The following is an 18,505-nucleotide window of genomic DNA, read 5'->3' as shown; positions in this document are numbered from 1 at the left end:
GTGTCCCAGGTTATAGGTATGAAGTCACAAGCTATTGACCTATTGAAAATGCCTTTCCTGTGATCATGCATTGTCTATTCATAAATAATTTATATTTTTTAATTCTTTGAAAGCCCTGAACAATGCACAATTTCAATAAAGCTTGTAGAAGCCAATATTATGAATGGTATTGTCCCCATCCCCCATTAGGGCCTGAGAGGTACAATGTGGGATGAAAAGGTTCAAAATGACTGATGACATATTTCAAAAATCATCTTCTCAATTAAGACCCAGAAATTGTGAATTTCATAACCCATCTCATGTTATCTCTCGGGGTTGGGTTGAACTTTACTTTAGTTTGTATTGGGAAATCTGGGGTAATAAAGGTCAAACTGACTGAAAGACCTAGATATAATAGCATCAAATACTGTTAATAGATGAATAGGTTTTAAGGTGCTTTACCAAAATTGTGAGTTTCATTATCCTTGGGTTCCATTTGTTTTCCCCTGTGGAGAGGTAAAATTTAGTATAGTTTATACAGAGAAATTACATTTTTGAGCATCAGATCAAACTTGGTTAGAATTACTAGTATCTTGGATGGCAGTTTGATAGTATACTGATCCCCAGGGGCTGATGGGCGGGTCTAAAATGGATCAGATTGCCTGAAATATATCGGATCTTTGGTGTCTTAATTCCTCCCCAATACCTGAGACATTTATCAACCAAGAATTGCCAGCTCCAAACCTTACTCAGAAAGTCAGTCTAATTCTAGAGTGGTGAGCAGCTTAAATGTCACAAACATCACACTAGTTCTTGTTTTAGTAGAATGACTTTTACTGTATTGCCCTTTATGTTAGTTTCTCAGGATTATTCATAGGTTTGATTTTATATCAAGTTTAGCAGGCCTAGGCATACATCACATTTTAAATGGAAGAAATTGATATCCATCAGCAAGGGGATTTAAATTCTAACAAATAAAATCCTGGAAATCAATCATACCAAATATTTTTATGTATGGAATCCCTGTCCTTTAAATGATGGATAGAAGAGTTTTTAATTAAGTGAGCAGCTCTGACACAGAAGCTCACCACAGAGTGGTAGGGCTTGTAGATAACTTATGGTGCCTTAAGGTACAAAATCATCAATTGTACAGGTTCCACCAGAGAAGAGGCATGGGAAAAAGTTCCATAAAATTCAATTATTATAGAATTTTAAGAAGACAGCAAAAGGGATACATGTTTTATATATATATCAGCTGTAGGTAAGGGATTTCAATGGTTTCTTGATATAGCCTGAAGTATGAGGTAAAAACATATCTCAAAATCCAGCAGCTGGGTCTCAATTTGATAAGGGTCCATGTATGTTGGTTACAGTAAATAAAGGATTGTGATCACCAGATCAGGGATAACGGGAATAAAGGATTGTGATCACTAGATCAGGGATAACGGGAATAACGGATTGTGATCACCAGATCAGGGATAACAGGAATAAAGGATGGTGATCACCAGATCAGGGATAACAGGAATAAAGGATTGTGATCACTACATCAGGGATAACAGGAATAAATGATTGTGATCACCAGATCAGGGATAACGGGAATAAAGGATTGTGATCCCCAGATCAGGGATAACGGAAATAAAGGATTGTGATCACCAGATCAGGGATAACGGGAATAAAGTATTGTGATCACCAGATCAGGGATAACGGGAATAAAGGATTGTGATCACCAGATCAGGGATAACAGGAATAAAGGATTGTGATCACCAGATCAGGATAACGGGAATAAAGGATTGTGATCACCAGATCAGGATAACAGGAATAAAGGATTGTGATCACCAGATCAGGATAACGGGAATAAAGGATTGTGATCACCAGATCAGGATAACAGGAATAAAGGATTGTGATCACCAGATCAGGATAACGGGAATAAAGGATTGTGATCACCAGATCAGGATAACAGGAATAAAGGATTGTGATCACCAGATCAGGATAACGGGAATAAAGGATTGTGATCACCAGATCAGGGATAACGGGAATAAAGGATTGTGATCACATGATCAGGGATAATGGGAATAAAGGATTGTGATCACATGATCAGGGATAATGGGAATAAAGGATTGTGATCACCAGATCAGGGATAACGAGAATAAAGGATTGTGATCACTAGATCAGGGATAAAGGGAATAAAGGATTGTGATCACCAGATCATGGATAATGGGAATAAAGGATTGTGATCACATGATCAGTGATAACGGGAATAAAGGATTGTGATCACCAGATCATGGATAAAGGGAATAAAGGATTGTGATCACCAGATCAGGGATAAAGGGAATAAAGGATTGTGATCACATGATCAGTGATAACGGGAATAAAGGATTGTGATCACCAGATCATGGATAATGGGAATAAAGGATTGTGATCACTAGATCAGTGATAACGGGAATAAAGGATTGTGATCACCAGATCAGGGATAATGGAAAAATGATTAAAAGATTTGAAAGGTTAGAGCACACCTGCATAACATTAAAAGAAGAAAGATGTATAAACCTAGTTCTTTGTTGACAGGACAGTAGGTGAAATGCTTCTTTGTTTATTTCCATGTATGCAGGACATTCAGAATGGGGCCTAATTGATATTAATGGGCATTTTCTCTAAGCCATTGTGTGGGTGCCACAAATCAGTTGAACAGTGCTCATATCTCAGTCTGTCCAGAAAATCAATGACTGCCTATTGAGTATCTATCACTATAAACAAGCTGTAGGTTTAACAGATATCTACCATTTATGTTCAGACAATCATCTGTCATCAGTATATAGGACCTTACAATCATCTGTCTTCAGTGTGTAGGACCATACAAGCATCTGTCCTCTGTATATAGGACCATACAACCGTCTGTCCTCAGTATGTAGGACTATAAAACTATCTGTCCTCTGTATATAGGACCATACAACCATCTGTCCTCAGTATATAGGACCATACAATCATCTGTCCTCAGTATGTATGACCATACAATCATCTGTCCTCAGTATGTAGGACCATACAATCATCTGTCCTCAGTATGTAGGACCATACAATCATCTGTCATCAGTATATAGGACCATACAACCATACGTCCTCAGTATGTAGGACCATACAATCATCTGTCATCAGTATATAGGACCATACAATCATCTGTCATCAATATATAGGACCATGCAATCATCTGTCCTCAGTATGTAGGACCATACAATCATATGTCCTCAGTATATAGGACCATACAACCATCTGTCGTCAGTGTGTAGGACCAGACAACCATCTGTCCTCAGTATGTAGGACCATACAACCATCTGTCCTCAGTATATAGGACCATACAACCATCTGTCTTCAGTATATAGGACCATACAACCATCTGTCTTCTGTGTGTAGGACCATACAACCATCTGTCCTCAGTATGAAGGACCATACAACCATCTGTCTTCTGTATGTAGGACAGACAACCATCAGCCATCTGTCTTCAGTGTGTAGGACCAGACAACCATCTGTCTTCAGTGTGTAGGACCAGACAACCATCTGTCTTCAGTGTGTAGGACCATACAACCATCTGTCTTCAGTGTGTAGGGCCATACAACCATTTGTCCTCTGTGTGTAGGACCATACAACCATCTGTCTTCAGTGTGTAGGACCAGACAACCATCTGTCTTCAGTGTGTAGGACCATACAACCATTTGTCCTCTGTGTGTAGGGCCAGACAACCATCTGTCTTCAGTGTGTAGGACCATACAATCATCTGTCCTCAGTGTGTAGGACCATACAACAATCTGTCTTCAGTGTGTAGGACCATACAACAATCTGTCTTCAGTGTGCGGTCCTGCTTGTTAAAGAGTAGGCAACTATCTCTCCTCAGTGTGTAGGACATTTTACATTTAAGCTAATTTATTTTAAACAACACTGTCTCAATAACCAAGAGGCCCATTAGCATTTATTTATTGGGCTAGTGGCTTGCTGGGATGAAAAACATTGTCATACTGTCAAAGGTCACAGATGTGGAATAAATTGGAATCTTTAAACAACTTCACAATAACCAGAAGGCCCAGGACCAGAATATTGGGCCAGTAAAAATATAACATGCTGGGGTGAATGGATGCCAATTTTATTCAAATGAATGACATCGACCTACTTTAATTTCAAGGTCACTGGAGTCTACCATGGGAAAGGACATGTCTACCAAGGGCAGGGACATATTTCCCAAGGGAAGGGACATGACTACTAGGGGTAGGGGCAAGGACATGGATACCAGTGGTAGGGGCAAGGACATTTACTAGGGGCAGGGGCAAGGACATTTACCAGAGGTAGGGGCAAGGACATGACTACCAGGGGTAGGGGCAAGGACATGAATTACCAGGGGTAGGGGCAAGGACATTACTACCAGGGGTAGGGGCAAGGACATGACTACCAGGGGTAGGGGCAAGGACATGACTACCAGGGGTAGGGGCAAGGACATTTACTAGGGGTAGGGGCAAGGACATGACTACCAGGGGTAGGGGCAAGGACATTACTACCAGGGGTAGGGGCAAGGACATGACTACCAGGGGTAGTGGCAAGGACATGACTACCAGGGGTAGGGGCTAAGGACATGACTACCAGGGGTAGGGGCAAGGACATTTACTAGGGGTAGGGGCAAGGACATGACTACCAGGGGTAGGGGCAAGGACATGACTACCAGGGTAGGGGCAAGGACATGACTACCAGGGGTAGGGCAAGGACATTTACTAGGGGTAGGGGCAAGGACATGACTACCAGGGGTAGGGGTCACTAAAGGACATTTATTAGGGGTAGAGGCAAGGACATTTACTAGGGGTAAGGGTAAGGACATGCCTACCAGGGGTAAGAGCAAGGACATGACTACAAGGGGTAGGGACAAGGGCATTACTACCAGGGGTAGGGGCAAGGACATTTACCAGGGCTAGGGGCAAGGACATTTACCAGGGGAAAGATATATATTCCAGGGGCAGGAACATGTCAACCAGAGGCAAGGATATGTCTATCATGGGACATGTCTGCCAGAGGCAAGGATAGGTCTATCATGGGACATGTCTGCCAGAGGCATGGATATGTCTATCATGGTCAGGCTACCAGAGACATGGATAGGTCTATCATGGTCAGGCTACCAGAGACAAGGATAGGTCTATCATGGCCAGGGACATGTCTACCAGAGGCATGGATATGTCTATCATGGCCAGGCTACCAGAGACATGGATATGTCTATCATGGTCAGGCTACCAGAGACAAGGATATGTCTATCATGGTCAGGCTACCAGAAACAAGGATAGGTCTTTCATGGTCAGGCTACCAGAGACAAGGATAGGTCTTTCATGGTCAGGCTACCAGAGGCATGGATATGTCTATCATGGCCAGGCTACCAGAGACATGGATATGTCTATCATGGTCAGGCTACCAGAAACAAGGATAGGTCTTTCATGGTCAGGCTACCAGAGACAAGGATATGTCTATCATGGTCAGGCTACCAGAAACAAGGATAGGTCTTTCATGGTCAGGCTACCAGAGACAAGGATAGGTCTTTCATGGTCAGGCTACCAGAGACAAGAATAGGTCTTTCATGGTCAGGCTACCAGAGACAAGGATATGTCTATCATGGTCAGGCTACCAGAGACAAGGATATGTCTATAATGGTCAGGCTACCAGAGGCAAGGATATGTCTATCATGGTCAGGCTACCAGAGACATGGATATGTCTATCATGGTCAGGCTACCAGAGACAAGGATATGTCTATCATGGTCAGACTACCAGAGACAAGGATATGTCTATCATGGTCAGGCTACCAGAGACATGGATATGTCTATCATGGTCAGGCTACCAGAGGCAAGGATATGTCTATCATGGTCAGGCTACCAGAGACATGGATAGGTCTATCATGGTCAGGCTACCAGAGACAAGGATATGTCTATCATGGTCAGGCTACCAGAGACATGGATATGTCTATCATGGTCAGGCTACCAGAGACAAGGATATGTCTATCATGGTCAGGCTACCAGAGACAAGGATAGGTCTATCATGGTCAGGCTACCAGAGACAAGGATATGTCTATCATGGTCAGGCTACCAGAGGCACGGATAGGTCTATCATGGCCAGGCTACCAGAGACAAGGATAGGTCTATCATGGTCAGGAACATGTCTACCAGAGACAAGGATATGTCTATCATGGTCTGCCATGATGATGAATCACTTGAACATAAACTTGATATTGCAGTTCATCTTCAACTTGATGCTGTCCTGCTGTCACCTTTACACATGTCAAATAACAATACTGAGTGCTTTTCAAAATTAAGGCAAACAAAATATAGAATAGCAAGGATTTCATTATAATGATTCAAAGTCTAATAATGTCACAAAGCTTATTCAACTAAATTTCACATTCTGGGTTCATGCTTTTATGATAAAAATCCCATTTTCTTCTGCCAGCAGGATTGAAGCTTCCTGTGTGTTGGACATGTAATGAGTTTTTAAGAGGACTCTGGCAAGGTTTGCACTGGGAAAAAAACTCTGGCTAACTCTGTCGCTTCAGAGAAGGAAGGGATATAACTCCAGAGTCATCGTGTATATTTGTATTAGTTTTGCCATTAGAGGCTGGTATAGGCTTGTGGTTCTCTGGGGGAAAATTCAATAACATTTTTGCACGAGGTTTGTGATTGATTTTTCCTCTGAATTCACATGATATATCATAATGCAGAGTTAGTGTGATGATAGGATTCTTGGATTTTACTGTGTAATTGTACAGTATGGTGATTGTAATGTATTTTGAAGATTTCGAAGAGGATATATTTTTATAGTTTCTCAGTCTTGTGCACATATAGGAATGATAGAACTTTGCCGTTACCTATATCTGCTTCCTAGATATTGCTCAGGCTGTCTGGTACTGTCTGAGCATTCAATATGAAAACCTCCTGGTTTGTCCTAGCTGTCAGGCACATCAGACAGCCAATTAACTAACACAACTCCTATAATTAATTGTGTGTTTCTGAAACACCATTCAATCGGATACTTAGTGTGCATTCTATGTTCCATTTATTGTACCTACTGGTCTGTCAAACAATGATGACCGGAGTATGTAGTTATCAGATCTAGAAATATAGCTAGAGTTACAGAATTATACACAAACATTATACATAGAGAAACTGAACTATTTTGAAAAAAAAAAAAAAAAAAGGTAAAATCTCATATTGTATAACATGAAACTGTGCATGTGGTTGTTATATATATAACTTTCACTAGTTTCATGGTTTCTCTGGAGCCACAAATGTATTATTGTTATATTATTGTTGCATGGGATAACCACGAAAGTTTGTACTCACAAAATAATTTTAAAGCTACGACCCACGAAAAGATAGTACACATGAACATTTCATATGTTATACCGCAATTATACTGATGGATCAAACATCAAGTGCTCTCCAATGTGTGTGATTTGATCTCTACCCAGGGTGATTGGGATCCTTTACTGTTGTGTGGTTTCGTCCTTGGACTGACACATTACCCCAGTTGTTCTAGATAGCATTGGGTAGGCATTCTGTATGTTGTTTCATTGAGGTAGCTACAGGTTTCTACATGCTGAAATCCACCTTAAAATGACCATGCCAGTTGATTGGGCAATACATTAAACCCAGCAATGAAAGTGATATGTTCCTGTGACAGTTTATTAACACTGTACAGTGTAAATGTATGAAATGTTGTCTCTAACCATTGTGAAACTATTTCACAAATCAATAGTCATATCTAAAATCAAAAACCAAACCATTGGTTTGTTTGGCCCGATGAACAATGCAATTTTAGGAGAATGAGTTTTTTGTGATGACAGAATATTGCCACAGCATGATTTAATTGTGCTGAAAATAATTTAGCTGCAGATCTTGTCTCTAATGATGCTAGCACTTTCCCATCCCCACAAAATACAACCACAAGTAATTAATATAGCCTTGACCACAAGCTAATTGATGGTCAGTAGCTATATAGTAGCTTGAGTGTGGCCCTGGAGTCATATTGAGTGACCTTAGTTGGCTACACCTCTGTGTGTGGTGGCCAATGCAATCATAAGATCAGTGATACAGATCATTTGGCATTTTACAAGTGAATATCACACACAAATTAAACAATGAAAAGATATTATAAACTAAATCGATGATTGTGAATAGATGAGTTATTTCCCTTGTTTATCAGGTAGTTTGCCTTTACGATTATTTTTTTTTATCACAGTGAGACAATGCGGCTTGACACAGGTCTGATTGTGGAAGTGTGGAACAAAGGCATGCTGTGGGATAAATTGTTAGGCCTTCACTGGCTACCACTCCGCAAGATCCATCACTCAAATACGGTAGGTATCAAAATGGTACATAGAAACTATTAGGTCTATATCCCCACTGTTTACCAGGATCTACCATGTTTTGGAATATATATTATGATTATATACACACAATACAAATCCAAGGTGTTTAGGTTCCGCAGCTCTCCACTGTCTTCAAAGTTTTTGTTTGAATATTTGCTACGTACTACCACCAAGATTTGCACCCATTGTGGCTCCACCTGAGCTCATGCCTGAAGCAATGCTCACCATGGCGGCCCTCCTACTGGTTGCCACAGTGAACTGACCAACACGATTTTCAATTTTCAGGTTAGCCGCATATGTTATCAATAGATAAAATTGGTTTTAAAGCAGTCAATGTGACTTGTGATCTACTCTGGCTGGATTGCCTGGAAATTAACCCCTCATATACTGTGATCATCAACAGCTTTGCATTCTCAGGAAAACGGTATAGCTTTGGAAACTATAGGATGAAAATTGTTTATGTACCAGCAAGCTAAATGCATTTTTTTTGGCTGCCAATAAGGATGCAGTTTTGTTGACAATGAACAAGCCAATGGGTTTCTTTGACAGTTTTGTATCAACTAAAGCTAGACTGTTCTCTACAGTTGGATAGGATCAGTAAATAAGCATTTTATTTATGTCCCCACCATCTCCAGAGACGTCTGAAGGTGACATATCTGACAGTGACTACATCTGTATAACCTGGAGAATCCTACAGTATTGTGTCATCCTAACCTGTTTACAGTGTTTTGTAATATGGAAGACTGCTGTCACCCCTAAAATATTTTATGCCGTCATCTACATTCTAAGCTTTGTCTTAAAGGGCTAGAACACAAATGCCCTATGTATATTAGCTTCTGTCACTGTACATTACATGAAAATGTGGACAAATATATCCAATAAAAGCAGACTAGGCCTAAATAAATAAATTAGTGAACATTTAGCAAGCAAAGGCTAGGTTGGTAATGTACACAGTATGGATTGTCTCCCTTGAGCCACTCTTCATGCTATTCTAGGCTATCATTAGCTCTGGATGTTCCTCCAGCATTATAGCATTATATTCTTGAATTTAACAGTTTTGTGCATTATGATGCAATTTGGGACTGGATGGTAATGATTTAGACACTGGGGAATCAATTCTGAAGGCCATACATGCAGTGCAGTTCATTGGAAAACTCAATCAAATATGTAGATATATTCCATGATGTTATTCTGGTATGTTTTTTTTTGTAAAATGAAAGGACAATAATGCTGTCTCTCACAGTCTCCAGCCCTGGCTAAGACCCACATCCTTTACTTCCCTTCATTTCTCATTTCTCACTATCCCCACCCCTACTAAATTTCTCATTTCTCACTTTCCTCACCCCTACTAAATTTCTCATTTCTCACTTTCCTCACCCCTACTAAATTCCTCATTTCTCTCTGTCCCCAGCCCTGACTATGACCCACATCCCCTACCCTTCTCCATTCCTCATTTCTCTCTGTCCCCAGTCCTGACTATGACCCACATCCCCTACCCCTCTCCATTCCTCATTTTTCTCTGTCCCCAGCCCTGACTATGACCCACATCCCCTACCCCTCTCCATTCCTCATTTCTCTCTGTCCCCAGCCCTGACTATGACCCACATCCCCTACCCCTCTCCATTCCTCATTTCTCTCTGTCCCCAGTCCTGACTATGACCCACATCCCCTACCCCTCTCCATTCCTCATTTCTCTCTGTCCCCAGCCCTGACTATGACCCACATCCCCTACCCCTCTCCATTCCTCATTTCTCTCTGTCCCCAGTCCTGACAATGGCCACATCCCCTACCCCTCTCCATTCCTCATTTCTCTCTGTCCCCACTCCTGACTATGACCCACATCCCCTACCCCTCTCCATTCCTCATTTCTCTCTGTCCCCAGCCCTGACTATGCCCCACATCCCCTATCCCTCTCCATTCCTCATTTCTCTCTGTCCCCAGCCCTGACTATGACCCACATCCTATACCCCTCATACATTCTCAGTTCCCTCACAGTCCCTCATTCTCTCCATTCCTTCTAAATCTACAATTTCTCTGACCATCCCCTATCCCCTATTCCCTTTTCTCCTCATTTCTGCATGATATCACCAACATGGAATTTAATAGCTAAATTTTTCAGCAAGACAAACTTATCAAATTGATAGAAGTGTTGATAAATTGCCATCAGGAGGACCTTGAGAGAAAACTACCAGAACAGGGCGAAAGTCTGTAGAATTCTCAAGGAGTAATAAGTTTGTCAAATGAGTGATTATTATGTGTTATGGATGTGGATCAGCTGTAACAGGCCATATATAAAAGATATATTGTAATGGCCTCTTAATAACCAAAATCATACACTAGCCAGAAAGGAAATTGGTGGTCAAAATGCTGGTGGTGCACAATGAAGCTTACTTAGGGACAGAATGACCGGTTGATACAAGTTAATAGGGCTTTTGCTTGGTCAATGAGAAATGACTTTTCTAGAGACCAGACCCATAATAAGAAGATATTGGACTCAGAAGAAAACTCTGTGATTTATGAAAAGGAGAATTAATCTGTAAGGTTGTGTCCCAACCCAGGAAGACACCACCAGATAGTTATGTAACCATCCACACCATCAGGAGTGCCATATGTACGCATGTACATGACTTACGAGAAAATTCATGGAAAGTTCAACAGGAGTATTATCAGAAGACCCGTGACATAGTGAAGTGCATTCTAAATTTTACAGGGTATTAGAAACTTTAAAGACATTAGCAGAGTATGTTCAAAATTTTACAGGGTATTAGAAACTTTAAAGACATTAGCAGAGTATGTTCCAAATTTTACAGGGTATTAGAAACTTTCAAGATATTAGTGAGTATGTTCCAACTTTTACAGGGTATTAGAAACTTAAAAGATTTACGTGGAATGTGTTCCAAATTTTTTTACAGGTTATTCAAAACTATTTTGTCTGGTACTGGAGTACCCTGTGGCATTGATCCCTTAAGAGAAGGGTAGCTTGGTTGTAGCTATTCTTACCTGGTGAGGGGGACAATAGATACATGGCTTTATCACTCATGCAGAAATTTGGATTTGATAATTTCATTGTGCAAGAATATGTTCTGATTAGATGAAAAGAGAGCTTTTTTCTGTAGGAGTTTACCTCACCACAGTTGGATGGCTGTGTTGTCTGGGAGTTTACCTCACCACAGTTGGATGGCTGTGTTCTGTAGGAGTTTACCTCACCACAGTTGGATGGCTGTGTTCTGTAGGAGTTTACCTCACCACAGTTGGATGGCTGTGTTCTGTAGGAGTTTACCTCACCACAGTTGGATGGCTGTGTTGTCTGGGAGTTTACCTCACCACAGTTGGATGACTGTGTTCTGTAGGAGTTTACCTCACCACAGTTGGATGACTGTGTTCTGTAGGAGTTTACCTCACCACAGTTGGATGGCTGTGTTCTGTAGGAGTTTACCTCACCACAGTTGGATGGCTGTGTTCTGTAGGAGTTTACCTCACCACAGTTGGATGGCTGTGTTCTGTAGGAGTTTACCTCACCACAGTTGGATGGCTGTGTTCTGTAGGAGTTTACCTCACCACAGTTGGATGACTGTGTTCTGTAGGAGTTTACCTCACCACAGTTGGATGGCTGTGTTCTGTAGGAGTTTACCTCACCACAGTTGGATGGCTGTGTTCTGTAGGAGTTTACCTCACCACAGTTGGATGGCTGTGTTCTGTAGGAGTTTACCTCACCACAGTTGGATGGCTGTGCTCTGTAGGAGTTTACCTCACCACAGTTGGATGGCTGTGTTGTCTGGGAGTTTACCTCACCACAGTTGGATGGCTGTGTTCTGTAGGAGTTTACCTCACCACAGTTGGATGGTTGTGTTGTCTGGGAGTTTACCTCATCACAGTTGGATGCCTTGAGAGACCTCCTACCTACCCATACAATACAGTAGAACTTGCCTTGAGAGACCTCCTACCTACCCATACAATACAGTAGAACTTGCCTTGAGATAGCTCCTACCCATACAATACAGTAGAACTTGCCTTGAGAGACCTCATACAATACAGTAGAACATGCATTGAGAGACCTCCTACCCATACAATACAGCAGAACATGCATTGAGAGACTTTCTTCCCATACAGTATAGTAGAACATGCCTTGAAAAACCTATCCACACAATACAGTATATCCTACCATGAGTGTTTATTTCAGAAACCAGTACCCAATTTTGATGATATGTATACTTTTTTTTATAGTTATGCCCCTTGTCTTATGTTTGTTAACAGAATCTTTCAGCAATTTTCATCCAAACTTTTTGAATTTTATGCTCACATGTATACTTATGTTGTATGCATCGATCTGTTTGAGGCAGAGTTGGAATCAGGGTTTATCAGGGAGTATTAGGTCCTGGTGACAGCTATAGTTGAAAAATGGTACCAACCATTGTGTGACTTGTTCATGAGACACTGGAGCTTGCCAGGGCTGGACATTTTTATATTCATCAGATGTTTTTTTTTTTTGGTTACAGGAAGGAGATGGGTCATGGCTTTCCATGTACAGTGAACTTATTTTACAAAATGGAGAAGTTGCTGGAACAAGGGTCAAAACTGGCCATGAAATTCTCATCGATGCCAGATTTGAGCTTCCATATGGTATGTCTCGAGTGCTAAAACCTTTACACAGGGTTTAGAGTGAAAGTGTACACAAGGCTTTCTTATAAATTTTTTTTCAAAAAGAGCATTTAAGCTTTTGCTGTTGTGTGGTGTCTTTTGTCCTCTGTCCACCCAGCAATGACTATTCTCAATAGATAAGAGGCCCAAAGACTTGTGAAAAGAAGTGACCTTGACCCATATTCAAGGTCACGGGTCAAATTTGTTGAAAACACTTACACAAAATCTGATTAAAAGCTTTCAATTGTAATATTTAGCTTGTAGGCTCCTGCTTTTGAATCATGGTGTTAAACTATTTTCTTTTTGTGGTGAGACTGAAGTCCAGCATAGTGAAATCTCCACAACCTGTACTCAATGCAACAGGAATCAATTTTTCTAAAACTTGTTTTGATCGAATGAAAGTCCTTGAATCATTAAAGCAGTGAATTACAAGTAAATGATACAGGCCCATTATGCCTCATGCATTTAAATTTATTTGTTATCGGCTAAGCATCCAGATAAATGACCTAGGTTAACCTCAAAGTTGCATTATAGAAGCATTGGGTGATACAGACCCGTTGGACCTCTTGTTGATATTTTCCCCTGAGAGGTTCATGTAGGCTACTATTTAGTTACACAAGATTATACATTTTTGAGGTCGCACCACAATTGTGTATTTAGGGGCTTTACATCACAAGACTTTGTAAATGCTGTATCTGTAGGAAAATTATGGTAGAATATTTTACATGGCAGCAGATGCTTGTATATCAGATATACATGATAGCAATGTTTCATATAAACTTTTAATCTTTTAGTGATCTGATTCATTGATAAAATGATGAGTCATATTCTGCCACGTTCCACTTGTGTCCTGTATGACATATAGATGGAATGAGAGGCTTTAATTTGTTTGTTTTGCATGCTTCCTAGTCCTTCCCTTTTTGGAATATCAAAGGATTGGCATAAATTACCTGTAAAATATTGTTATTATTCATAATTATAAAAACAGCCAGTCCAGAATAAAGAACAGCTTGCTGTATGTAGTTAAAGGAAAATTGTAAATGTACTCCTCTAAGGCTTACAGATTTTAAAACACCTTTTATATCTTCACAATGGAAATTCCAAGAAGTATTGCTTTTCTCTTGCCTGGGAAGAAAAGAAAGTCAAGTGAGAATTCAGAGTGATGTGTGAGAATTCCGATTGATGTGTATATATTAATATCATTTGAGAATTCAGAGTGATGTGTGATGTTCTGGTTTTATTTTGGCTTTGTGTGATCTTAACTGTATGATTTTTGCCAAAACTGCTGTAGAGTAACATGTGCTTGCACTGACTTCAGATGTTGTTGCAGATCTTCCCGAGACGGAGGCTGTTGAATTACAAAACAAACTTGAGGTGCTCAACACCATGGACCAAGAGGTAAAACAAATGGGAAACATGTTATGTGTACCTATATGAGACATGAGACAATAACTGTGACTATATTCTGTAGAAACTAACAGTGTTTTTGTATGGTTTTCCAATTGTGATTTAAACATCATTTTCTGATTGTAGATTGTCTCCCTTTACCGATAATGTAGATTGTCTCCCTTTACCGAAAATGTAGATTGTCTCCCTTTACCGATAATGTAGATTGTCTCCCTTTACCGAAAATGTAGATTGTCTCCCTTTACCGATAATGTAGATTGTCTCCCTTTACCGATAATGTAGATTGTCTCCCTTTACCGAGAATAACCAGTGTTATAAAAAACACTGCTAAACAAAGTTTGTGTTTTTATGTAACACTTATTTCAAACGGACTAAATTATTAGGGTTCGTTCTTATGGCATTTGCTTTTGGCAAGTATTGGAATACTTGAAATTAGACTATTGACAGAGTTATACCACACTTTGTAAAGATTTGACAGATTGTAAGTTCACTGATAGGAGTTTAAGTTTTTTACACACTTTAAACGTATATAGTTCTATTTTCATTTAACAAAATTAACATGTAGCTATATTCATATTTTAACCATTTGTAAATAAGTCAATCCCATTTGTGCATAGGTATGTCAACCAGTTCATTGATTGGTGCAATGAGTACATAACATACACATGTTACACTTCAGCTTGTTGTAATAAAGTGATTTACAGATTGTTTCCATTTTGCATCAACTATATCTACATATCCTGACACTCATTAAAGAAATAAGATCCATGAACTTATGTAGAACACACATACTGTATCACTATCATGTTGTTTTATCACTATGTGATCTAAAACTAATACCTTTAATGTCAAACTAATACCTATAATGTCAAACTAATACCTATAATGTCAAACTAATACCTATAATGTCAAACTAATACCTATAATGTCAAACTAATACCTATAATGTCAAACTGATACCTATAATGTCAAACTTATACCTATAATGTCAAACTAATACCTATAATGTCAAACTAGTACCTATAATGTCAAACTAATACCTATAATGTCAAACTAGTACCTTTAATGTCAAACTTATACCTATAATGTCAAACTAATACCTTTAATGTCAAACTAATACCTATAATGTCAAGCTTATACCTATAATGTCAAGCTTACACCTATAATGTAATATGTTTATTATTTAAATCAATATTTATGTCTGTAACATGTTGTACATTTCTATTATTGTGAGGAATAGTTGTGCCATATTTTTAAAGTATTTTGTTGTAATGAACCTTGTTGTGTCAGACTTAATCTGACTATACAATGTCATTTAAATTTTACAATTCATACAAAAAAATGTATTTTTAAATGTTATAACACTTCATATTTTTCATGAGATGAAAATCTAATGATCAATTCTCAGTTAAGTAGAAGAAAAGAAATGGAAGAACATACAGTGTATGTATGCTGCACTTCTATACCTATAACAGTCTCTGTGGGGAATTAAGTTACATACAGAACATACAGGTGTTTGATTTTGTATTTATTTATAAAACACAATTCTTTCTTTCCAGATTTTGACGATACAAGAACAACATCGGCGGCACACATCATCAACACAGTGTAAGTTTGTGGTTAGGAGGAATCTGATGGATCTGATGGGACTTGTACATGTTTGTGTTTTCATTCCAATTACTAGAGCTTCATCCTAATTTCTAGAGCTTCTCAAGAAAAGTTCTCCACCCAATGGAACCATGTCCGGAAACCATTCTTAATATTCATGTACCGGTATATCAGGGTGAAATATTTTGCCACTTACAAGTACCCCTATACCCTTGTCTATAGAACTGAAATACTGGGCAACTATTACACAAGGGCATATTAAAGTACAAAATTTCTTTTTATACTAGAAACATCTGCCTATTTTCATCAAGTATTTGTGATATTATCAGGAATATCAGTTTATCGTCATAAAGTATTTGTGATATTATCAGGAATTTTTAGTTTATTCACGATGATTATTTGTATAATTTTTGGTTTACAGCAGGTATGTCAGAAGACAGTGATTACACCAGTGACATAAGCTTTCCCCAGCAACATCAGCACAATAGCTCTGTACATCAGTGGCGTGGGACGACGGATCCACTGATCCGCATGCGGGAGGATAGTCGTGAGGAATACATGAGAGATATGGGACCATTTGATTCATTTGATGGTGAATCATTTGATCGAGGAGGATCCTTTGACCATATTGAAAGTTTTGATCAAGACAGAATTTCTGATACTGAAAGAACTTTTGGTCATGTGGATTCTTTTGATCGACATTTGTCTGGTGGTGAATCAATTGAGCGTGATGATTACGATCAAGATAAATATTATGATCAGGATGATCCTGATTATTACCGAGACAGTCCATATCAGAACAGTCAAGATGGATATAACAATGATAGTCCATACCACACTAACGACGGATTCAGGGACGGTTCTTACGGCATGGGACAAGATAGTCCCTACCATCAAAGTCAGGATAGTCCGTACCGTAAAAATAATATTCAGGACAGTCCGTATCGACACAGTCGGGAAAATTCACAAAGTCAGGATAGTTATCCTGGAAGTGTTTATCGTGGACAGAGTATAGATAATAACTACCCTGACTTTCGACAAGGTCCTGGACAGGATGGGCCTCGAGACAGTCCGTACCACCAAGTGCGCAGTGATACAGACTCTGATCTTCTCTCCTACAATAGCAGACCACAACAGCCTTACAAGTTTCTCACTGAAGGGTAGGTTTCCCTTCTGTAGATTTGTTTTGGCGAGATTTAATGATTTAACATAACTCATTGTTATTTTTAGAAGCCCTATAGGGAGCAGGGATTCCCTAACTAACATGACATCTTAATGTTGCTATTTTTAGAAGCCCTATAGGGAGCAGGGATTCCCTAACTAACGACATGTTAATGTTGCTATTTTTAGAAGCCCTATAGGGAGCAGGGTTCCCTAACTAACATGACATTTTAATGTTGCTATTTTTAGAAGCCCTATAGGGAGCAGGGTTCCCAAACTAACATGACATTTTAATGTTGCTATTTTTAGAAGCCCTATAGGGAGCAGGGTTCCCTAACTAACATGACATTCTAATATTGTTATTTTTAGAAGCCCTATAGGGAGCAGGGATTCCCTAACTAACATGACATTTTAATGTTGCTATTTTTAGAAGCCCTATAGGGAGCAGGGTTCCCAAACTAACATGACATTTTAATGTTGCTATTTTTAGAAGCCCTATAGGGAGCAGGGTTCCCTAACTAACATGACATTCTAATATTGTTATTTTTAGAAGCCCTATAGGGAGCAGGGACTCCCTAAGTAACATGACATTTTAATGTTGCTATTTTTAGAAGCCCTATAGGGAGCAGGGTTCCCTAACTAACATGACATTTTAATGTTGCTATTTTTAGAAGCCCTATAGGGAGCAGGGATTCCCTAACTAACATGACATTTTAATGTTGCTATTTTTAGAAGCCCTATACGGAGCAGGGATTCCCTAACTAACATGACTAACATGACTACTACAAGTCGCCACAGTACACAAGATTTCAGGTAAATTTGTATATCATAGGTTTCTTTTACGTTTTTTTCCAGCACAGACAGTATGGAGAGAAGAAAAAACAATACCATCAATTGTTTTGGAAGGGAAAACCCCCAATTATCACCTAATTGGTTAAGGATTACCATTCCTAATGTGAAATTAATGATGCCTATAATTAAACATTTTATATATGTTATCTCATTTTGCTTTAAGACAAATTGTATCTTGTATTTCATATCCACATTGTTGATGTTATATTTTGCAAATTAGAGAAATATATCTTATCCTTAACAGAATGTACTACAGGTCATTTTATAATAATAACTTTGATGTTTTTAGTCCGGCCAACAGTCGGTCATCAACTACCAATGTGAGCCGTCAGAGTACACAAGAATGCAGTGACGAAAGTGCAGCATTTGAGAGAAGCAGTAACCTCAACATAAATTCTCCTGCCAAAGCCAAATGGATAGATGTGTATAACAAAGTTTGTGTGAAGTTAGGCCAGGTAAGTGTATCTGTCTGTCTGTCTGTCA

The 18,505-nt window shown here is 39.3% G+C and overlaps 1 protein-coding gene across 1 annotated transcript in view; it reads left to right on the top strand.

The window, feature by feature from the left end:
* Nucleotides 1–18,505, top strand: part of LOC117335123 (protein unc-13 homolog A-like) — a 179,480-nt gene that overhangs the window by 54,363 nt on the left and 106,612 nt on the right. Inside the window, 7 exon segments of the mRNA XM_033895048.1 lie at nt 8,227–8,344; nt 12,853–12,976; nt 14,313–14,392; nt 15,961–16,009; nt 16,431–17,169; nt 17,903–17,983; nt 18,312–18,477. Coding sequence (XP_033750939.1) covers nt 8,227–8,344; nt 12,853–12,976; nt 14,313–14,392; nt 15,961–16,009; nt 16,431–17,169; nt 17,903–17,983; nt 18,312–18,477 — 1,357 coding nt within the window.

This window comes from Pecten maximus, chromosome 9 (genome assembly GCF_902652985.1).
Source record: "Pecten maximus chromosome 9, xPecMax1.1, whole genome shotgun sequence".
Taxonomy (NCBI): Eukaryota; Metazoa; Mollusca; class Bivalvia; order Pectinida; family Pectinidae; genus Pecten; species Pecten maximus.
This window is presented reverse-complemented; position numbering and strand designations above follow the sequence as displayed.